Raw genomic sequence first — 24,135 nt, forward strand, 5'->3', positions numbered from 1 at the left:
CTATGACAGTGAGGCAACAGAAAGTGCATCTGTCTGCGCAAATGCTTGTGAATGAGTGTCGAATATAGGTACAAAACAAACAACTCTCTTGGTTTGGAAGTTGGTTAAAAACACTTGAAAAAAATCTGATAAACACTTGTAAGAAATCAACGGGTGCGGTTGCTACCGATATGATAGTAAGTAATTCAGTTAAGAGATTAGTTATCGAAAGATGCCCCGTCATAGTAACAAATAAAAATTATCTGTAAGATTGTGTCGCCTTAACTTACCTTATAAACGGGCCGGTGGCGTCCTAACTTGCAGATAGTAAATGGTAAAGATGGCTAATATTCACTATATACCTATAATACCTAGGTCCTCCTTTTGAGCTAGGTATATAAGTCGGGTAGGTAGTTAGTATTTTTCAATGCAATAAGTAGGCTATTAAGTTAAAGTTAAGCGGCAGAAAAGAAATTAAAAAGAAAATTTTATACAAAAAGCATTTTATTCGAAAAATAAATAGAAAAATATTCAGTCAACAATAACTTAAGCCGCTTTGTAGTATCTCTTGGCAACGCCATCCCAACCTTCACGGGTGATGGTCTGAAAATAAAAACAAAAATATGACCATAAACTTATTTCTGGAAATAAAAAAATATGTGTTATGACACAAGTTTTGTGCAAAAACTAAATTGTGCAAATGCACACGAAGTATTTTTGTGCAAAAGCCTAAAGTTTATAACGCTTTCGAACTAAAATGGCTGAATTAATTTGGATTGAATTTGAATTTCGTATTGAGATACCTAGGTGGATATGTAGTTGGAAAGGGTAATTTTATTTTATTAAGTGCTTAAAGCAAGAAATAGCTTATCACTTATTTTCTCTAATGAAAAAATACACGTCACTAAGTAAATTAAACTTGGCATACTTGGCTCTCTGAACATATCTCCAACGGCGATTGACTGGTTTCGTAGTTACCTGTTTGGCCGCCGTCAACGTATATGCATAGAAGACGCATACTCTTCATGGTGCTATACTTCTGTTAGCGTGCCACAGGGTGGCGTTTTATCTCCTTTACTCTTCGCGATATTTATTAATTCTATTTCCAAAAATCTTCTTTCTTCCTACCACCTTTATGCTGATGATTTACAAATTTATAGCCAAGCTGCATTCTCGGAATTGGCAGATGCAATCGCTAATATTAACACCGACTTGGCTACAATTTGCGAATGGAGTCAGGCTTATGGTCTCAAAGTCAATCCAGCAAAAACTCAGGCCATTGTAGTTGGTAGCTCTAGATTGATTCAAAAGATTGACTGGCTGCAACTTCCCCCTATTTTTTTTGGTGGCACTGCTATTTCAATCGGGGACAAAGTTAAAAACCTAGGGATTGTCATTGACAAAAATTTTACATGGGGTCCCCAACTTCAAGAAATTAGCCGGAAAGTGTTTGCATCTGTCAGGTCCTTGAGGAGATTACGAAACTTTCTCCCGACAGCCACCAAAATGGCGCTTGCACAATCCCTCCTGCTTCCAATCCTTGATTATGCTGATGTCAGTTATCTCGATCTCACTGAGGCACAGCTTGATAAACTTGAGCGACTTCAAAACGTTTGTATTAGATTTATATTTGGCTTGCGCAAATATGATCATATTTCTGAATTCCGTTCAAAACTCAAGTGGCTTCCTATACGTCTTCGCCGGAATACTCATATCCTGTCTTTACTGTACAACATTTTGTTCAATCCAAAAAACCCGTCCTATCTAAAAGAACGTTTTAAGTTCCTTAATGACACACATGCAAAATGTCTAAGGTCATCTGAGAATTTGAGGCTAGAGATGCCATTGCATTCCACTAGCTTCTTTGATAAATCTTTTACCGTTCAAGCTGTGCGGTTGTGGAATGCATTGCCCGTGACAATAAGGCAGGCTCAATCTCTAGCAATCTTCAAGAACCTGGTGAAAAAGCACTACCTTTCCAATTTATAATCCAGTAAAATACCATATTGTTGCGGAGTAGGTATCACTAAGTTTATTGGCAACTTTCAATATATATTATATATATACATATTTGTGCTATTTTATAAATATATTTATTATATGTATATGTATTTATTTATTTTTTTATTTTGTCTATTTTTAGGTATTAATATTATACATAGTACACCAAAAACTACCTGCAATACAGTTATTTCTTTTTTATTCTCAATCCATCCAAAGGTTGTCTGTAAGAGATCGCTTTTAGCGATAAGACCGCCCATTGTGTCACCGACTTTTAAATCTGTAGATCAGTGTTTTGTTGTTGTTTTTGTTTTTTTTTTTTTTTAATTTGGTGTACATAATAAAGAGTATATATTTTTTTTTTTTTTTTTTTTTTTAAATTTAGAAGAAATCTATTATTTTTAACGACGAATTAATACATTTAAAAAATCCGGGAACACCTCAAGGTTCTATTTTTGGGCCACTGCGTATTTTATACTGTTTGTTTTATTTTATTAGTATCCAAATGAGAAGGAATGTACAAAACAATACAGGGCAGGTGCTCACCACAATGCATTCGTCTCCAATGTACTCCCTCTTGAACTGAGCCTTGCCGTTGTCAGCGACAACAGTCTGGGTCACTGTGTTGCCATCCACCACGTAGGTGCTCTTAATCTGGAAAATTAATGGACAAAAATTAATTAAATATTATTTAAAGTTTTTTCTCTACTCTCATCTTGTCTCGCCTAAGATCCTTTTGGTTCAATGAATTAACTGTAAATATATTAATTTGGTCTTTAGCTTGCTATTTAAATTCAAAATCATTTATTCAAACTTGCTGCAAACAGCACTTTTTGAACATCAAAATTTTACAAAAGACAGCCCCCAATATGCCTATCCTTCACCACTTCCTATGTGTTTTTGCTGGGAAGAAGAAGTGGTGCAACAAACTCCGCCCCTAAGACGACCCACTGACCCACATGTCTGTCTGCAGGTTAGAGGAACCTTTCAACCTTAGTCCTAAGGTTCGTAAACCAAAATACTAACAGGCTGCTTCTGCTCTCCGATGACATCGTCGACAGTCACTCCGGACTGAAACTTGGTCTCCTTGGAGCTGTCAGGTCCTTGCGTGATGTAGGTGTAAGTGTCACCATCCTTGACCAGCTTGTGCTCTGGCGAGTACTTCAAAACACGCTCGATGTTCTCCGCGGGGACACCTGGTGAAATGGTTTAAAATGTTGAGTCATGTATAGTTCAAAATATAATGATAGTGGCGTCCTAGCTTGTCTGTCACGGAGGCATTCATAAGGAGATCAGTAGACGCAAGGTACACTCTCTATTCCTTCACTCTAATAGCCTGTAAAATACAGCCTTTTTATCGACCAACTGCTTTGCACAGGCCTCCTCTTAGACGGAGAAGGATTTAGCGTTAATCACCACGCTCGCTCAATGCAGGTTTCCTCGAGATATTTTCCTTCGGCCTTTTTATCAGCCATTGGTGTAGAAGATATACTTAGAAAGTATAACGATCTTAGACAAGTTGCATTGGTAGTTTTGCCTAGAGTTTTTGCGCAGGCTCGACGTACCTATAGCTATCAATCACCAATTTCCAGATTCCTGGCTGCTTTGTGAAAGTTTCTAAAACCTATTTATGTCAAAACGACTGAACCGATTTAAATGAAATACACGACACGCAAATAGTCTAGAGCCTGAGAAATAGTTCTTCCGGAACGTGGATAACCGTAGAGATCAGTTAAATTATTAGGTATACTAATAAAACACATACCAGCAGCTGCCAAAAATCCTTCGAAGTTCTCCTGCTTCACAAACTTGTAGGTCTTGTTAAGGAAAGCCATGGTGTCTGGGAATCTGATAGCTGTTCGCGACCAAATGGTTAGAGATCAGACCACCCAGGCTTATATCCGGGCCCTAATCGCCCGATAACTGATGTCAGATAAAGGTTACAGTAAGAATTATGACGGATTAATGACAGATTTGGCGATGCACCTTAGTTTGGTATCGGTATGGTTATGTAGTAGATAAGAGTTAGTAAATAAACCTTACGTATGCCAGGGTTTTGTTCAAGCAAGTGCTGAATGATTCTTAAAATTGTATTAAAAAAAAAAAAACATTATTTTTATCCACCTTCGATATTGCCTCTGACCCAAAGTTTTCTTGATTATAATCCGTAAAAACAAACAGACAAACAATAAACAGTTGTGTATCAAAACAAAGTTACGTAATGTTATTTTTCTTTATCGTTAATGAGGTACCTATCGTAATTGCATTGAACAACCTAGCTACTAACATGTTTATCATCACCATCCGGTTTTTTTATTTATCAGATCTTGGATTTTGTTAAATCGCATCGTGTCAATTAACACTACTAATGTTACATCAAAATGACACAAATAACATCAAAATCTCTCCAGCATTTTAGGGGTAAGGGGACAAACACACTTACCAATGATTTTTTATAGCTACAGTTAATCGATTTTCGCCAGTTTATAGATAGTAAGTTTTATTAGCTCACGATTCGAATATGGGTTACGTATTTATCTTTATTGCTATAGAATTCACAAATAACACAACATTATTTTTCGCGATAACCCAGTGGTTATGGCGCCTGCACCCTAAGTGAGAATACGTGGGTTCAAAACAGAGCTTGTATATCTACCAATGATATTTTTGAGAAAATACGTTATAAGTGCTGGTATTCTAAATCACTGAAAGTGTTAGAAGGATTGAATAAAACTGAACGAAAAATTCCTCTGTTACTAGAATTATAAATTAACTTTCGTATAAAAGTGATTGATTCGCATAAAATAATTTCATGGATCTTAATGAAGTATGAAAAAGCCTAATTGGTTAATGTTATGCGATAAAAGTATTTAAAGAAATCAGTTATGGTATTATAAAAATATTCCTTGCGAAGACAATTTCATACCGCCTTGCGTTTGGCGTTACAAGGCCTATTGGGCATCATGGGTCCAAAAATACTGAAGAATTTATAAACTAGTTCATAGATCATAACAACATGAAAACTTTTTGGATTTACTAGAAATGTTTTTTGATCCACTACGTTTTGTAGGTTAAATATTCTTCAGTACTAATCGAGTCACTAACAGCCAGTTTCTTCATCAAAAGTTAAAGCCAAAGTAAAAGTCAAAGTTATGTCTAAAGTAAAAGTAACGGTCAAATTCAATTTTTCTACTAGTTTTGCTGTCACTTTAGCCTTGAAAAAACGAATTTGACCGTTACTTTTACTTTAGACATTACTTTAACTTTAACTTTTGATGAAGAAACTGGCCGTGAGTCATAAAATGTGTAGGTATATAATATATGTATGTACATTTAGGTTTACATACAAGTATTGGCTCGTCTGCCTTCGTGAAATAAAACATATAGCAGACCTATACAAATGTAGGTAGGTATCTAAATGCAGACTCGTTCTTAAAGGAAAAGAACATTTCAAACACTACTATCAATTTGATTTCAAAGGGGATTCAGTAACAGAAATACGATTATTTAATAATGAATTATAAAAAAATGCTTTATTTAAATAATAAATTAAGGTATTAAATTAAATTAAGTTAAGCAGCCTTGTATTGCCTCTTTGCAACGCCGTTCCAACCTTCGAGTTCCATGGTCTGAAAATAAGACAAATATTTAATTTAACTATGTAAAATCAAACACCAACCACCAACCTCTCGAGTATGATGGTGTGGGTTCGATTCCAGGTCAGGCAAGTACCAACGCAACTTTTCTAAGTTTACATGTACTTTCTAAGTACCTATATCTTGGACACCAATGGCTGATAAAAAGGTGAAGGAAAACATCTTGAGGAAACCTGGACTATAAAGTCTGAAATCATCAACCCGCATTTAGCAAACGTGGTGATTAATGCTCAATCCTTCTCCGTGTGAGTGGAGTCCTGTGCCCAGCAGTGGGACGGTAAAAAGGCCGTAACAGTAACAGTAAAATGAAACACACATTTCTTCTTGTCATTTTAAAAAGAAGTTTGTTTTGTGCAAAACGCGAATGTTCCTGTGCAATAATAATCTGTGCACTAGGATGACACATCAAGACAGTTCGGGTTATAAATGATAATCTATTAATATCACTAGATTATAATGATAAATTATTATTAGATATAAAAAGTCCCTAACATGCTGTATCATGATGATTTTTTCTGTGTTTGACCTAAATTAATCTTGTGAAATACCTAATTTTAGTGAATTTTAACGTCATCGGGAACACAATTCGTTTGCGGGCTCTGTCGCTCCCGTATAGGCCTTGTTAGCCATTAACACAAGGGACAAAACCACGCAACTTGATACGAATGCAGTTTTAATCATCTAGAGCTTAGCTGTTGTTAGTTTTAAATTATAAATATTAAATTGTTACAGTGTGTGAGAGCTGCTAGGTATACAATTTTTTGTGATGGAAGTTATACTTACAATGAAAAGATCATCACCAACGAACTCTCTCGTGAAAGTGCCGACTCCAAAGGAAGACTTGATGGTTTGAGTTATTTTGTTGCCATCAACGACGTATGTAGTTTTGGCCTGAAAGTGAAAATGTGAAGTTATTACTTAGGTATCATTTGAATATTTTTATACTTTGCTGATTTTGCGCAAACGAATAATTTCAAACTAAACAAAAAATATAATATGACGATAGCGATACAGTATAAGAAGCTAGCAGAAGTGAGCTAGGGTCAGAGAATAAACAACTTAAATTGAATGGTCTTAAAGTACAAAACTGCAAAATACTTACAGGAACTTTCTCAGGCCCGATGAGATCGTCAAATTCGACTCCGGACTTGAATGTGACTTCTCTAGGTCCATCGAGTCCTTGTGTGACGTACTTGTAGGAGTCACCTTCCTTGGTGTACTTCTGGTCAGGAGTGAAACTCAAAACCGGGGTGATCTTCTCTTCGGGAAAACCTGGAAGTTAATTAATACATTGAATGTTAGTTTAAAGAAGGGCATGAAGAACCAAGTGAAGAAAAACTGAGTGAAGTTGAAGGAAAACATCCTGAAGAAACCTGGTCTTTTGAGTTGAAACATAGGAACGTAGGTCATGGAAATAAATGGTTCATTTTTAGCAGTGGACGTGACTGGGGTAATGATAATGATGACGATGAAACAATTTAACAAAATTAAAGATGGGAATTAAATTTTGGAATCACTGAATCTAAATATATAAAAAGATACACTTGTACATACCGATGGCTTTCAGGAACCCATCGAAGTTTTCTTGTTTAACGAATTTGTAAGTCTTGTTTAGGAAAGACATCTTGACTGTTGGCTATTTGAGTATCCAATAACTAGAAAATCCAAAAACCATGCTTATTTATTTGGAAAACTAATCTTTTTGATAATAGACGAAAAGATTTAGCCCTGATTAAGTAATGAGTAAGCACTTTCTGACTGAATAGTATCAAAAGAGCAATAGGAAATAGATATATTGTTATCGGAAGATACTTTTAAGTATAATTAGTTATAGATAAGCCACATTCGAGTCCTGACTAGTATTCGATGACGTTGTTGGGTTGTGTCTTATTCTCGTAAGTATTTTTTTTTATTACTATCTAAATAATTAGTAATATGTTAAACAAGGCTTTTTCGTTTGTTAGTTAAAGATTCTGTCTGTTAGGAAGTTTACTTTCTTTGATTAAGTGTATATTACATATCAGTCCTAAGGCCCTATTTCGATTCTAAGTTACCGTAACTAGTAAAGAAACCGTAAATAATATAAGTAGTTTTTCTAGTCTTCAGTTTTCATTTTCAGTTCATAGAAAATTCCTACTGACCTCATTAAAGTAAGATTATTCCTCATTTTAAGCAATTTCGATAAGTAAATACATCAACTTCCATTAATGTATTAAGCTTAGATTTGTGAAGACCCTAATAAATTCAAAGCAATTGGGCTAGTAGTTAAAGAGCATAAGCAACGCTTAACGTTGTGTCGGTCCGTGGGTGGATGGCCATCTTGTTATAAGAGTTCCTTCGTATTCAGAAGACATGTATTTGTGGATCCCGGATGTTAATTGCATGTCTTATGTCTTTGGCGATGGTTACTGGTAGTTAGAAACCAGAAAGTCTGACAATCAGTCGTATTATATGAGTTGACCCACACACTGTGATTGAGTAGGTCGAATAGGCAGTCACTCAATATAAAACATAAAAACTTTGCTGCATTCCGTTAGACTGGAAGCCGACCCAGCATGGATAATGGAAAAGTTTCGGCAGATGATGATGATGTTGCAATCTCTAAAATTAGATTAGGATAATTTTGGTTCAGTAAATTATCTTAGTTCAGTAAATTATATTACTCTTCCCAAAAAAGCAAATACGCAAAAGTGTGAAGAACACAGAACCCTTAGTCTTATATCACATGCATCTAAAATACTTCTGAAAATAATCCATAATAGAATTTACAACAAAAAGACCATTTGATAGGACCAGATCAGTATGGTTTCAGGAAAAACAGAGACAAAGACAGAGACAGAAAACAGAGAGAAAGACACTAGAGAAGCAATGTTAGCATTGAGAATGCTAATAGACCGCAGACTAGATTTGGGACTTAATACATATTTGGCATTTATAGATTTAGAAAAAGCCTTTGATAAAGTTAATTGGAAAAAAATTATGATGACCCTAAAAAATATAGGAATTGATTTTAGAGACAGACGAGTAATATATGAAATATATAACAATCAGGAAACACTTATTGAAATAGGGGAAGAGAAGGCTAAAGCCAAAATAAAACAGGAAGTTCGACAAGGTTGTACCCTATCCCCGATACTATTTAATATTTTCATAGAACAGGCAATAAAAAAAATTGCAGAACAACCTTTTGGAGGGGTTAAATTCAAAGGGCAGAGGGTTCTATTCATACGATTTGCGGATGATATAGCAGCGGTAGCCGAAGATCACATACAGCTAGAGACTTTACTTAACCATAATGACAGAGTTTTCACCGAATTTCAATTAAAAATTAACATCAACAAAACAAAAACTTTAATAACAGCAAAAGTGACACCAATTTATAAGGCCATCAAAATTAATAACACACAAATAGACCAAGTTCAAAGCTTCAAATACTTAGGAAGCAACATAACATCTGACTCTCGGTGTTCCGCTTATATCAGATGCCGAATAGCAATGGCCAAACAAGCCTTTTACAACAAAAAATATTTATTTAGATCTAATATACACAGAAACATTCGCAAGAATTTCATAAGGACATACATCTGGAGCATTGCGTTGTACAGTTGTGAAACTTGGACACTGACTAAGCAGGATATAAGCAGACTGAAGGCTTTTGAGATGTGGTGCTGGAGGAGGATGGAGAGAATTAGTTGGACGGAAAGAATTAGCAATGAAGAAGTACTAAATAGAATAGGGAGTAGAAGACAACTATTACATAGCATAGAGAACAGGAGAGGAAAAATGATAGGACACCTTATACGTCACGACGATTTTATAAAAAACATCGTGGAGGGGAAAGTCGAAGGAAAGAGGGGAAGGGGTCGTCCAAGGTACAGCTACATGAAACAAATTAAAGAGAAGGTGAATGTTGTGACGTATAAGGAAGTTCAGGAGTTGGCGCTAGATAGGCGCAAATGGAAGGAGCTGCACCGACAAGAGCTGGGCTCTTAAATTGAAGAAGAAGAAATTATCAATGTATTTTACAATGTTTAACTTAGACCCGATACGATACCATGGTAATACTCATGATGACACAGTAGAAGTATCATATCTTACTTATCAATGGCGAATTAGCCATTATAAGGCGTAATCTTGATGCTTGTGTTTGCACAGTCATTGGTCAACTGCACCTGCATTTCTCAAAATATGATACAAGAAATTGTGGTAAAGTCGATCATGGCTGCTGGATTGTTCGAAAGAGTTACCGCGGCCCTGGTACATAAAGGGCTTGAGAAGGAACATGGTCACGGTCAGTCGCGGGAGGGATTATTTCATGATTTTCCATAAAAAAAAAAACTATTAAAGGTTTTTTAATTATTGAGCTTGCCAACAGTTGTTACATTGATGCAACCTTAAAAAATAAGTTATTTTTATTTAATGTCAGGCAAGCGTGGCATGCACACTACTAACGTGATAAATACTCTACTAAAAACATAAATGTTAAATTATTCTATTCTATATAACCTTTTTAGTTTTGTTATGGAGAATTGTTAGTAGGGATTTCTTCTATTTTGGGAGTCCTTGAATATGTCAATAAACTGACTATGTTCGTTTAGGAGCCATGCTTAGAGATGGTATGGTTGAGTTGATCCCACAGACTGTTCGCCTATGTGGACGCAAAAAGGGGTTTGACTTGAAAGCTAGGAAGTCGAGAGCTAGGAGTAAAAGTTGTGGACAATCTATTTTATGTCTTACTAATTTGTAAATAACAGAAGGTCAAGTAGATCTCTCCGATTATACAGATACAATAATACAAAACGCTTTAGTCGATCTGCGTACCGTGTTTATATTTATGTAACGTGATCACATTCTTAGATCTGATGATCGGCCTGATGATTAGATGATCAACGTTGGTTGATTTTACTATAAACTATAAACTTTAAGTCATCTGCATATATAATTATAATCAATGGTTAAGATAGTTCGGGAAGTCATTGATGAAGATGATAAAGAGAAAAGGACCTAAATGGGAACCTTGTGCTACTCCAGATCATAGAACAATGAATCCATCACTTAGATAGGATTACACCCATAAAAATACCGAATCTGAAAATCTCAGACAGAAAGTTTATATAATAAGTGTTTGTGTATGACCATATCGAATGCTTTACTAAAATCGGTGTAAATAACGTGTATTTGCACATGAAGGTAAATCATCTACTGCCTAGTCTTTACCTATCTGACCGTTCAATTGCAGTTACCCGAGCACTCTGATCCCCTCGGTAATCTGATGAAATCTGGTTAACAGACTTTGTGGCTTCTGTGAAAATGCGTTTGTTAGAACCACCATTTGAAAGTCAAATATTCATATTTATAGAGTTTTTCAGTTACAGAAAATAACTCCATTGAACATTTCATAAGCATAGTATGTCTCAATTAATCCATTCGAGTTTTGTTTGTAAACGAAATTAAATGCAAAAAAGAATAATAACACATTTTAAAATTTTTGTATTTTATTAGAAAAAATAAATTAAAAAATCTAAGTAGGTAAGAATAACTTAAGCAGATTTGTAGTATCTCTTGGCAACGCCGTCCCATTTATCCGTGACCATGGTCTGAAAGCAAAGAAAAATAATTAATAATGAAAACTTTGTACAAGCACATAACATACAACACAACGTTTTGATATCAGTTCAAAATATAGGAATAAAGATATAAGGCGCTATTTACGACTTAATTAAACAAATGAATAAATGTTTATTTTAAAATCTACAATAAACCTACAATATTGTTTAATTTAAGCAATTAATAGTATGTTAGTTCATGTGTCCAATTTTGTGGAAAAACATAACTCTGCATGTGCATTTGGCTTTTTCTGTGCAAAAACCATACGTTCACCATCGATACTAATCGATAGTAAAAAATTACAACGTAAATTGGGTATTATGATTATACAACGCATTGTCATGGTGATATATTAGGATTTTTCTGTATCTAGCCTAATTAAACCCTACGTCATACTTTATCGCTTAAACTGAATTTACTTTCGAAACTGAAAATTTCGAATCAATGTCTTAGTTACAGGGGAGTTTGTTGCGCCACTTCTTCTTCCCAACAAAAACACATAGGAAGTGGTGAAGGGTGAGCATTTTGAAGGGGCAGTCTTTTGTAAATTTGTGACTTTCAAAAAGTACTGTTTTGCAGCCACGTGTGAATAAACGATTTTTAAGTTCTGAACTTTACTAAAAATGTTCATCAAGATTTGAACTAGAACAACATTTTTATCTAAGGCATATGTATAGAAATAATACTTACAATAATAAGTTCATCGCCAACGAACTCCCTTGTGAAGGTGCCGACTCCCATAGCTGATTTGATGGTCTGTGTCACTTTGTTGCCATCAACGACGTAGGTAGTCTTAGCCTGAAAGCAACCAAATATAAAATATTAATATCTGTATATATTTCACTAGGTAATGACAATATGAATATGAGTATCTGAGATATGACTGATAATATAAAAGAAATCTAAACAATTTTTGGGCAACGGTCCATTTTGATCCAAAGGAATTGGAACTGCCATAAATGGTCAGTTAAATGCATATGGTTAATATTTGGGGGCTGATAAAACATTTACTGATCCTTCAGCAAATAGAGCTACAATCTCGGGTTCCTACCGCCTTATGTTAATTCTGTAGCCCTTTGAATTTTGGTCCAAAAGTACGAAATCTTAAAATCACTTACGGGAATCTTCTCAGGCCCAATAAGATCGTCGAATTCTACTCCAGACTTGAATGTGACTTCTCTAGGTCCATCACGACCCTGAGTGATGTACTTGTAGCCATCACCTTCCTGAATAATCTTCTGTTCAGGAGTGAACTTCAAGACTGGCTCGATTTTGTCGTCAGGGAGACCTGTAATGTAAATTGGTCGAATATTAAATCCAGAATCATTATTGCTTCGAAACAAATGAAGCAGGAAAATTTAATCGTGAAATAATGATTGAATATTGTACGTTCAACGTTTGATGTTATCGAGTAATCAGTTGCTATGCTATGTGTGGTTTCAATAAACAAACGAAAGTTAATATTAATACTGACAGGACTGATTCTTTACTATATTACAGTTAACTTATCCCTTTCAGTTTTGAGACCACTAAATTCAAAATTGCAATGAGTACTTCATTGACCAAAATAATAAAAATGATAAAAACACTTTACGTACCGACAGATTTCAGGAATCCGTCCATATTCTCCTGTTTCACGAAGGTGTAAGTTTTGCCGAGGAAAGACATGTTGACTGAGGGCTACTAGGTAATCCAATAACTGAATTACCACCAGCCAATCCTTATATATTTGTATTTCTAATCTCCCTGATAGCAGTTAAAATGATTAGACTTTGATCAGGCTGTGACGCGACACTTTCTGATTCAATTGTGTCAATTAGTCACATCAGAAATTGGGGATTTAGTTATCGATAGGATTCAGTGGAATAAATTTTTTTTTTTTTTAATTTATTTATTCATCTCAAAGTTACTATGCCTTTTATTGCCCAAAAACAATAAAATACCATAATACCCAATTTCGTCATTGCACATCAAAGAAATAAATAATGTCAGGACACCTTTTTCACACACGGTCCGTTAGCCCCATGGTAAGTTATTAAGTAACTTGTGTTATGGTTTCTAACACAACTGATAAACTACATATAGCTACACATATACATATTTATGAATACATATTGTAACACCCAGACCACGGCCAACAAGCATGCTCATCACACAAATGTTGACCGAACCGGGAATCAAACCTGGGACCTCAGGTTCGGCAGTCCGGCATGGTGACCATTGCGCCATCGAGGTCGTCATCGCATCGCTACTTCGCTATTGTGCTAAATTAGGTTAATATTAGGTTAAAATCTGTGTTGACAAGTGTTTTCGTAATATAAAGTATTGTAAAATAGATCATTCCAATGCATCTTATCTTCATTCTACTTGATTTTACGCCTAGCCCTGCGTAATCCTATCTATTTATCTTCGTTTTGGATCATCACTTCATGCTTGCTATATTTTTTATCTATAGCTACCGGTTTACATGTTTTGTGTGTCCCGTGGAAATTATTTCCCGTACCTTTATAAAGTATAACCAACATCACCGCGGATAGTGTAACTTCCCAAATGAGAAATAATTTGTCAAATCCATATAATTGTTTCGGAGCCTTCGTAGCACAAACAAAAATAAACTATACACAAACACAAACATAAACTATACAAAAATTAGTTTTTTATAATATTAGTAGGTATGGCTATAAATATAATGTTTTAAGTACACTATGAGGATTTATCAAGTGCAATGAAATTGATTATTCAAAGGAGCTCGTGTTTGAGTAACAGCCTCACGTATCGATCGATCATAAAGAAAGCAACACTTAGCTCGGTCGGTCCATAGATGGGCGACAATGTATGTCATAACGAGATCCTTCGTGTTTAGAAACGCACGTCAAGTTGGTGGATTCCGACTCCGACTACCATTTGAACATCTTTGACAGTCGTTACAGAAAAACTGACAACCAGCCTTAGTGGCCCGATTGGTGGTTAAGGAGCCCATACATGCACCCATTTCATATAAAACACCTGCACTCAGCTTTATCAAAATACCTATCATGCTCAGCTTTATCAGTACTTAGCAACAACGGCCGATGTCCTCTAGAGCCAATCGGTTGTAGATTACTAAATCAATCTTGCCTGCCGATAGTATGTCAACAAGTGCAACAACAACAAGTTTATATACCAATAATTACGAGAGGCTTTCAGTAGATCAGTGGAGGGTCAAAAATAGTAACAGCTCATCATTATGGAGTTTCTTCATGAGACCAACTTTTTAGAACCGTGCAACTAGTGTGACGTTTCAAAGGCCTATTTGAAATAATAACAATTGAGTTTGACTATCGCTTTATAGTATTAATAGAATTTATTATTCTGTGCATAGCCTTTCCAATATGTTTTGGTCAGCCTCTAGTCTCAGTGTATGTTGCTGAGACATACAGCAACATACACTACAGGCTATGCAGTGTGTGTTTTACAAGGGTGTACCTGAAGTTATAATAACTCGATTAAATCTGTCATTCCTTATTTCAAACCCATTTTTTTACGACGTCAAAAATCATCAAATGACCCTCCTCCTCCCCCTCCCGCTGTGGGTTAGCAGCGGTGATGGAGTGTCAGACTCTTACTGACTAAAAACCGCCGTGTTCCGTCATAGGCCTTTATGTACCAGGGCTGCTGTATCTCTTTCGAACAACCCGCAGCCCCGACAACCAGCACCCCCGTTTCAAACCCATCGATCGGTATTTTTGTTTCCGAATAGGATACCAATGGCTTCCATTACAAATTATATCGTCTTTTAAGAACATACCCAGTATGTCAAGAAGTGGTTCAATAAAAAAACAATGTTTTTTTTATAAGTAATCATTTTATTTTAATGTTAACATGTTTCTATATTTTAGCACTTAAGCAGCTTTGTAGTACCTCTTGGCAACGCCATCCCAACCTTCACGCGTGACAGACTGAAAAGAAGTGTGGAATAAATTAATTTTATTTTCTTTATGTGGCAAAACAAACAAAAACATCCGAATTATCATTGAAAACCTTTGTTTTGGGAAATCGGTTGAGAATGTCAAAAGCTGTTCAAAAGACAACTGTGCACATGGCGAGTTTTGTGCAAAATGAGAAATGCATTTTAGAGTTTATTCGAACGAGCTTATCTCAGGAACTACAAGGTTAATTTGAAATCAATTCTATAAGGTTTTTTGATATAAAAAAGTTTCCAAAGTACCCCTAGTTTTAAGCATCCTCCTCTCTATTTAACACAAATCGCTTCAGCGGTTCTTGAGTTATATGTCATACCTATTCATAACAGGATTTTCTGTTATGTGTACATCTGAACTCTCACAATTAATATCTAATTTAGATTTATGAATATTACTTACAATAATAAGCTGATCTCCAACGTACTCCCTCTTGAATGTACCGTTGCCTTTGTCAGTCTTAAATGTTTGACTGATTGTGTTACCATCAACGACAATTGTGACCTTTGCCTGAAAGAATCAAAACATAATATAATATACTAACATTATGATCATCATCGGTCAAGCCATTTTACCAACTATGTTGGGGTCGGCTTCCATTATAACCGAATGCAGCTAAGTGTCCCACAAAGAGCGACTGACTATCTGAGCCCCTCAAACCAATTACCTGGGTAACCCAATACGCCTAAAGGTAAGACTGGTTGTCAGGCTTACTGGCTTCTGACTACCAGTAACGACTGTCATAGATGTTCAAATTACGTCTGACTTTTTGTGGGATCAGATATTAGAGCCAATTTTTTTAAGGATTTTCTAACAGGCTTTTTGCAGGACGGGTGCGCGCTTAATCGAAGAACCTCCTTTTTTGCAGCCGATTAAAACATATCAAAGAATAATCAACCTTAGCATCTTAGTAATAAGGACCAAAGTTAAAAATACTCACGGGAGTCTTGTCAAAGCCAATAACATCGTCGAATTCTACTCCAGATTTAAATTTGGTTTCTTTTGGTCCTTCCAGTCCTTGAGTATGTAATGTGTAAGTGTCTCCATCTTTTGTTACCTTTTGGTCTGGAGTGAATTTTAAGGCCTTTTCGATCTTGTCTTCGGGGAAACCTGGAGAGTTAATGAATACATTACTTTCACGGACAATCTTGTTCTTTGTAAATAGGCGTTATGTATTAGGTATCGTTATTACTTCGCCTTAATCATGTACCCATATTTTTCCCGACTATCGATCGGCTTCGAGTCTATCCCAATGCAGCTGAGTAATAGCGTGCCACATGGAGCGACTGTCTGTCTGATCTCCTCAACTCAATAACCTGGGCAACCCAAAACCCTTATTAAGACTTATTGGGTTCTGACTACCCGTAAGGGCTGCCAAAGATGTTATAATGACAGACAGGACCACTAATTTAACGGTCCTTCCGAAACACGGAGGAACTCGTCATGACGGACCGATCAATCCTTGAGGCTGTAACTTAGCCAATTTAAATAACCTTAATTAAAATTAATAATTAATTCACATACCGACAGATTTGAGGAACGCGTCCAAGTTTTCTTGTTTGACAAAGGTGTAGGTCTTGTTAAGGAAAGACATGTTGGCTTTCTATTTTGACAATTCAATAATTAAGCAACCGCCAAACGAATCCTATTTATTCGAATCCGTAATCTTCCTGATAATCGTCTAAAAGATTAATTAGGTACATCTCTGACAGAGCATTTTGTATTTTTATGTACCTACATCGATGATTCACATCAGTTAATAATGCGGTCGAATAAATAGCAGCGATTCAGCAAAAATCTAAGTAATTACCATTTCGCTTTTATCTAGTTAAGTTTAATGTAAATAGAAAATAATTAAGATAATAAAATTAACTTAAGAAAAAAAGTTATGGCCAAAACTTTGATGAACAGTGTAAAAATTTGCCACAAAAGTGCATCAAAACTTTTCAACGAAATCAGTTTTCGAGTCGTGTTAAATTGTGATTTTCTCTGGGTTAAAAACGATCAAACAAAAAACTTCTTTGAAATAAATAATTTATGATTAGTCTGATTTTAATTTATTTATCTGCAATGACTTATTTAAAGCAATTTTTAAGTACCTACCTATCAATTCAATATTTTCAATTGATATCTAAAGTATTTAACATTTACGTGAAAAACTACAAAGTAATGTATAATTCAAATTGAATGTTTTATTTTTACAGCAAATAGTTGTTTGTTTAAATATAAAATGTTAATTAAAATTAATAAAGTAACTTACATATTTTAGTTAAAGTAAAAGTGAAGTTTGCTTGTTGGTGGTTATCACAGAACCCATTGAACCGATTTAAAAAATTCTTTCATTGTTGGATTCATACAAGAAGGCTACATGCTACTTCTTCTCACGGGATTCGGGTAAAACCGCTAGCAAGAGCTAGCTTTTTATTTTTTGGCTAATAAAAATAGCTATTACATGTTCTGTATAAAAAAAAATAATATAATTGGCACAGTCATATATTTGATTGGTTAAAATTATTTGATCGCACTGTCGTTCTACAATCTTTTGATTTGCATTTGTAACCCAGCCGTATTTAAACTCGGCGCGTGTGTTACCAGCCTTACAACCGCGCTGCGCTCTCGCACAAACGCAAACATTGATTTTATTTACGTACCTATTGTGAACGTCAACCTCTTGAAATGTGGTGTGTCAACCATCTCAGGTTGGTATTCTTACTATATAGTCTACAGGTTCTAAATTATATACGGGGTGGGGGTCTCTTACTGCACCGTTTGCTTGTTTATTTTAAAGGTAATCGTGAATCCAATAAAATTTTCCAATCGATCTGATCCTGGCCGAATAAGGCGATTCTCACACTGCCCCGCATGATGCAGCGTAGCGCGTGGATGCGTGTTCTTCCGTTGCTTGTAAGTATCTCCGTTTGTATGGAAAACACGCACAGTCCAACACATTGAAAATGCATCCACGCGCGTTCATGCGGATCACGCGCATACACGCGGAGTAACATGCACCCCCGCGCGTAGGTGCGGGGCGAGACGCAAGGTATGGCACACCGAATCCCGTAGTGCCGCGCGTGATTTTGAATGGGCGTGACGTGTGTGTTTGAAAATGGATCTCGATGAGAGCCGCCGTGTGTGCATCTACATTACGCACCTAAGCACTTGAGTGCGCAAAAATCCCGCACGATGATGCAGATCTGGACTCCCGCAGGAACGCGCGTAGGTGCGTCGACACGCAATATGCAGCATGATGCGAGGCAGTGTGAAGATCGCCTAACTGATCTTTGTAATGTGCGTACTGCTACATTGATCTGTACCTATAGATACCTGATTTATGATCTTGATCAAACTATGATCAATTATCGTCTAGCGCATTCGAGCATTCTCAATGACAAAAGCAGTGCGCATGCAAAAATAAACCTTACTTCAAATACTAAGTACTCAATTTTCAACGTGTTAAGAATTTGCTCTGCTCTCCGACCCGGTCTATCTGAACGGACCCTCATCATCATCATCATCAGCCTATCGCAGTCCACTGCTGGACATAGGCCTCTCCAAGTGCACGCCACTGAGATCGATTTTCGGCTTCGGTCAGCGGAACGGACCCTAAAGAAGACTATTCACATGATGGTATTTTTATCCCACCATAATTAAGACCCGTAGCAGCAGCAGCAGCAGTAGACACCAGATATAAATTGTGTATTTGCCATTCTTGCTATTATTTGAAAATTAAAATTGAGTTAGTTAGTTAGTTTGGAGTTAGTTAATCTTCTAAGGCAAATCAATAGAACTACATACCTATATTGTACTGGTAATTTCTATTATCTTAACACTCTAATCATGTACCTTATTTAATATGCTACCGTTTGCTGTTAATAAATATTGTCCTTAATAAAATAAAAACTTCAACTGCAATAATAAGAACTACTCATATCACAGTTTTGAATATTTGTATACACACAAGTGCAACTGTAGCACGGTAGCCGTATATGTGACAACAAACACATATATTTTTGGAGTAGTTTCAAGTAGTACCTTCTGAATCAGCCCCTTGACCCAGCCGTCTAAGGAGGTCCTCTTAAGATGTTGATCGATCATTGTAGTGATAGGTAAAAATCATCAAAATATCAGCCTGTTACTATCTACTGCTTTACGTGGATCTCCCAAGAAGCACCAACCACCCTTGTTTTTTTTTATAAAAAGCTAGCTTTCGTCCGCGAATTTTCCCGTTTCCAGAGGAAACTACTTTTCACACCCGTATGAGAATAAAAATATGCACTTTCCCAGAGCCAAAACTACTTCCTCACCAATTTTCAGCCAAATTAGGACAGCTGCAACTAACACGACTTTCTTTTCTCGCAGTTATAGATAAAGATGAATCTCAATAGGTGCTATTGTTAAGGTATGTAAATAATACATAGACAGTTTAAATATTTAAAAGTACTTTATTAAAAAATAAATTAATATATTAACTAAGAACTAACTTAAGCAGATTTGTACCATCTCTTGGCAACGCCGTCCCATTTGTCGGTGGTGATGGTCTGAAAGCAAAGAAATATAAATTAATACAATAACTGCAGTAAGTTATCTTGTACCTACAAGAATAAAACAGTGCACTGTACTGCATACGATAGCTTACTAGAGATTTCTATAGTCAATTTATGTGTGGATTTGATTACAAAAGTCGGAATTGGACAATACTTGTATAGGGCTAATGCCAAAATTATATCTCTCTCTAACAAGCCAGATAGATTCTGACAAGACCTTGTAAATAGAACTGTAGCTTATAGCTTCCACAAGAAGTTTCTCAGGAACTACTCCGCGCACCCGGATAAAAAATAGCCCATAGCCTTCCTTCCAATAAATAGGCTTTCTAGTACTTGGGGAATTTTTATGGTTGATGCAGCAGTTCCTAATATTAACGAGATCATCGACCATCATCATTAGGATTTTTATCGTCCCACTGCTGGGCACAGGCCTCCTCTCATACGGAGAAGAATTGAGCGTTAGTCACTACGCTTGCTTAATACAGATTAGCTCGTTACAAGCACACAAACTCTTAAGCTTCTGTAGGTAATCAATGTAAAAGCTACTTACAACAATAAGTTCATCTCCGACGAACTCCCTCTTGAAGACTGCGGAGCCCTTGTCGGCGGTGATCTTCTGTGTCAGCGTGTTACCGTCGAGGGTGTAGGTGGTCTTGATCTGAAAGAGGCAAAGAATTGTGTTAATCATCTGCTTAGATGCTGAGTATCTTTTGGGATATTAGTAACGCCAAAGTCAAGGTCAATAGCTTACATTTCAGATACATCTATGATAGGTTCTTATGAATGATTGAAGATAGGTGCAAAGCCCTCACATTTTTGCAACGTCTGCAAAAGGCCGTTAAGCTGAACGTAAACCTGTATCTAAGAACTGTACAACCTTAACATGCAAATAAATATTTTGAGTTTGAGTTTGAGTTTGAGTTTGAGATGGTGCTTCAGCGTCTGAACATAGTGGGCAGTTTAGAAATCATGTCAGGTACCAATGAGAGGTAACTCAACTAAAGGTAACTCAACACTAAGGCACGGTGAAGTAAAACATCGTGTGAAAAACTGTAATTAAAATGATCGCCAATCCACATCGAGTACACCTAGCTATGATGAACCTAACAATCATAAGATACTATTTCCTTCAACTTACAGGAGTAGTCTCAGTTTTCAATTTTTTTGTTAAGTAACTGAACTTTGTATAAGTACTCTTGATTGAATAAGTTACAATACTTACGGGAGTCTTCTCAATGCCGATGACATCGTCGAACTCAACTCCAGACTTGAACTTGACCTGCTTAGGACCCTCGGGGCCAGCGGTGTGAATGACGTAGGAGTCGCCATCTTGCACGATCTTCTGGTCAGGGGCGAAGTTGACGAGCTTGGCAATCTTGTCGTCGGGGATACCTGGAATTGGAATGAAGCTAATAAATATGATGTTTGTGTGAGTGTGTTAGTTGGTTTTGGTAGTTCTATGTGGTTAAACTGGTGGTCTTTTTTTAACGACGTCTAAAATCATCAAATGACCCCTCCCGCTGTGGGTTAGCAGCGCTGAGGGAGTGTCAGACTCTTACTGACTAAAAACCGTCGTGTTCCTTCGTAGCCCTTCTATGTACCAGGGCCGTGGTATCTCTTTCGAACAACCCGCAGCCCCGGCATTCCTTGGCCCTACTGGGCCCCGCTGTAAACCGGTGGTTTGATTCGGTGATAGTCTGGTAGACTAAGAATAAAAACGCATAAGTTCTGTTAAGTTATTCTTCAAATATTTTAAGTACTGTAACAAATGATGTAATAAAAAACACTAATTACAAATGGTTGTCTGTCATTAACAATTATTACTTAATCTAATTTTTATCAGTCACGTCTAGATTTTCGTTTGAGATATTGATTGTAGTATATGGTATCTTCTGATTGGTAATATTTAATTATCTAGTATTCTTTCCTATTCATAGTATTGATATTTAAATGTAAATATTCACTCATTATGAAAACTATCTCTACTATCTAATTTGAATCACTATTCTTTAATTAAAAATCAGTTTTTACAAAGTTTCTCTTTCTATCAATAAATAAGACCATTGAAAATTATTTCACTTTTGTCTACATACCGACAGCTTTCAAAAATCCATCGAAGTTCTCCTGTTTGACAAAGCTGTAGTTTTTGTTAAGGAAGGCCATTTTGACTGATTGCTATGTAACTTAGCGATCGAATAACCAAAAATCAGACAACCCAGGCTTATATCCCACGGCTAATCTACCTGATAAAACTCGATAAGCCAATATTAAAGTACATGTCTCTTCGTAATAGGTTTGTGAAGAAAAGTGATTCATTTGTCGACTAAATTGTGCTGATCATTGAAAGTAAGCCGGTGGACAAAGTTCAGGATGTGAACTTTAATTTGTTGGATTCGATTGGTAGGTAATTAGTTTATCTATTTAGAATTGATTGCACTAGCTCCTGTATTACACACGCTGAATTTTTTTATTGGTTGGTTCAATTAAAGTTACTTCTAAATTGGTTTTTAAGTTGCGGAGTGTTATTATGGTGTTAGTAGGTACGGTTTCTTATGTTTGACTCTCTATTGCATCAGTGATGGAAGTCATCAACTAAGTATGAGATTGCAGTAATATATTGCTAGGATCCTGCAAAAATCAGGCACTACGCTGAGCATGCCTGATTTTGCGTGGATTTGACGCGTATTTCTCCCCTCATATTCCTACTTTTGGGTGCGTATCGCGCAAATAAATTCATTTTCATTTATTTTTTAACTAGCTGATTCTTTAGAACAATCTACAGCAGCTATCTAGATTTATTATTTTCATTTCTTAAAGGTTTTAACATAAAAAGAGGAACAGGTATAAACAACTGTAACAAACAAACAGGACATATCAGTACAAAGGTTATCTTTTATCACGACCTTCAAAACTGACTCAAATACATAGATTTGAATAAAGCATTTGACACTATCGTTCACAAAATAGTAAGTAGGTACATAAAGTACTTAAGGTAAATACTGGACTTTATCAAGATGTTTAGTCATACCTCTAGTTTTGCTTATACTTATCAAATCTTGACAAGATAATATACTGACAGTTCACTGTTTTACATTTGTAAGGGATGCATTATTATCAGGGATTTCACAAGGTTAAATATTAGGGCCTTCACTTTTAATATGTACTTAATCAACTTTTATTTACTTTTAAATAATTATCGTTACTGTTTGTTGATATAAATATTTATCACAATGAGCTGAAGATAATATGATTTTTAGTACCTTCTCTGCTATTTTGTGATTACCTTTTTTCATACTCATGATTACGATTAAGTTTTAATCAATGCTGACTTACACTGACTTCTTGTAATTATTGGTACTCTTTTAGTATTTATTTCTACTTAAAAGAGTAGCTACTTACATGACTAATATGGCTCAGTTGGTAAAATCTTAATTTATCAAATGGATCGTCATGATTACTTAAATAAATATTCAAGGTTATAAATGAATCATGAGTGTTGTGCACCATGGTGGATTTGCAGTGATTTCTCATGTGGATGAGTTATAACCTGTCAAATATAGGTATCCAGTAGGATCTCTTAGAGTTTTTCATCATTAGCTTTGTATGTATTTTAAAGTAGTTGCTGGGTCTTTTTGCAACGTGCATTTTGAATGATAACAAAGGTTTCTAGAAATTGAAATGTTTCCAATCTTTCTATACCCTGTCTCTCTTCTTCCATTTCACTACTTCATCATCGGAAGTCATTTGTACCATGTTTATAATTGAGTATTTGTAATTGAGTTTTAATTAAACTACTCGCTAGATTTGTCCTACCCTGATAAAAAGTACTTACGTACCCTTGTTGGTGAGAGGGCTATCTAACACAATTGAATTAATTGTACTGTATCTTCAGCTTCTCAACTTTTTAATATATAGATTTCGATTAAAAACAAACAAAACGATAACAGAAGTTCAGTAATCCACATTCAAGATGCAGCTTAGAGATTGTCACTCAACTAACAAAACTGCTTTGTTTGCATGAATGATGAAAAGTCATCCCATCAATCAAAAATTAACACTTTTGTAATGACTAATTATTGATTTTGCTAATATGTGGACAGATTATAACCAGAACAGATCGAGATAGACACAAATCTTTCTGCAGTGTAATTAATACCATTATCAAACCAGGATCCATAAGAAGTTGAATAAATTAAATTGGAGCTCAGGCTACATAACATGACGATGATGATGTCCTCCTGTTATCGTCCACAGCGAATGTGTTCATGTAAGAAGATGCCAACTGCGCAGACACAGGTGCACTCACTATTCCATCACTCTCATAGCCCGATGGGACGGCAATCCGACACGACCGGAGAGGGATAAGGCGCAGGACCGACATTGACGTGT

The 24,135-nt window shown here is 35.9% G+C and overlaps 5 protein-coding genes across 5 annotated transcripts; all 5 read right to left on the reverse strand.

Moving 5' to 3' along the window:
• Positions 1-465: 465 nt before the first annotated feature.
• Positions 466-3,901, reverse strand: LOC124639691 (fatty acid-binding protein 1-like). Its single transcript, XM_047177138.1, has 4 exons — positions 3,746-3,901; positions 3,007-3,176; positions 2,527-2,634; positions 466-582 (listed from the first exon to the last, which is right to left on the reverse strand). Exons 1-4 carry the CDS (start codon positions 3,813-3,815, stop codon positions 526-528), a joined length of 405 nt encoding a protein of 134 aa, XP_047033094.1. The 5' UTR covers positions 3,816-3,901; the 3' UTR covers positions 466-525.
• A 1,595-nt stretch (positions 3,902-5,496) lies between these two features.
• Positions 5,497-7,349, reverse strand: LOC124639690 (fatty acid-binding protein 2-like). Its single transcript, XM_047177137.1, has 4 exons — positions 7,191-7,349; positions 6,739-6,908; positions 6,420-6,527; positions 5,497-5,609 (listed from the first exon to the last, which is right to left on the reverse strand). The coding sequence occupies exons 1-4, from the start codon at positions 7,258-7,260 to the stop codon at positions 5,553-5,555; spliced, it is 405 nt and encodes a 134-aa protein (XP_047033093.1). The 5' UTR covers positions 7,261-7,349; the 3' UTR covers positions 5,497-5,552.
• Positions 7,350-11,113: 3,764 nt separating this feature from the next.
• Positions 11,114-13,002, reverse strand: LOC124639716 (fatty acid-binding protein 1-like). Its single transcript, XM_047177176.1, has 4 exons — positions 12,842-13,002; positions 12,362-12,531; positions 11,934-12,041; positions 11,114-11,233 (listed from the first exon to the last, which is right to left on the reverse strand). Exons 1-4 carry the CDS (start codon positions 12,909-12,911, stop codon positions 11,177-11,179), a joined length of 405 nt encoding a protein of 134 aa, XP_047033132.1. The 5' UTR covers positions 12,912-13,002; the 3' UTR covers positions 11,114-11,176.
• A 2,065-nt stretch (positions 13,003-15,067) lies between these two features.
• Positions 15,068-16,867, reverse strand: LOC124639601 (fatty acid-binding protein 2-like). Its single transcript, XM_047177043.1, has 4 exons — positions 16,727-16,867; positions 16,143-16,312; positions 15,605-15,712; positions 15,068-15,181 (listed from the first exon to the last, which is right to left on the reverse strand). Exons 1-4 carry the CDS (start codon positions 16,794-16,796, stop codon positions 15,125-15,127), a joined length of 405 nt encoding a protein of 134 aa, XP_047032999.1. The 5' UTR covers positions 16,797-16,867; the 3' UTR covers positions 15,068-15,124.
• Positions 16,868-19,624: 2,757 nt separating this feature from the next.
• Positions 19,625-21,993, reverse strand: LOC124639792 (fatty acid-binding protein 2-like). The gene is made up of 4 exons (XM_047177262.1): positions 21,840-21,993; positions 20,969-21,138; positions 20,297-20,404; positions 19,625-19,740 (listed from the first exon to the last, which is right to left on the reverse strand). The coding sequence occupies exons 1-4, from the start codon at positions 21,907-21,909 to the stop codon at positions 19,684-19,686; spliced, it is 405 nt and encodes a 134-aa protein (XP_047033218.1). The 5' UTR covers positions 21,910-21,993; the 3' UTR covers positions 19,625-19,683.
• Positions 21,994-24,135: the final 2,142 nt, after the last annotated feature.

The sequence above is a fragment of the Helicoverpa zea genome, chromosome 19 (genome assembly GCF_022581195.2).
Source record: "Helicoverpa zea isolate HzStark_Cry1AcR chromosome 19, ilHelZeax1.1, whole genome shotgun sequence".
NCBI lineage: Eukaryota > Metazoa > Arthropoda > Insecta > Lepidoptera > Noctuidae > Helicoverpa > Helicoverpa zea.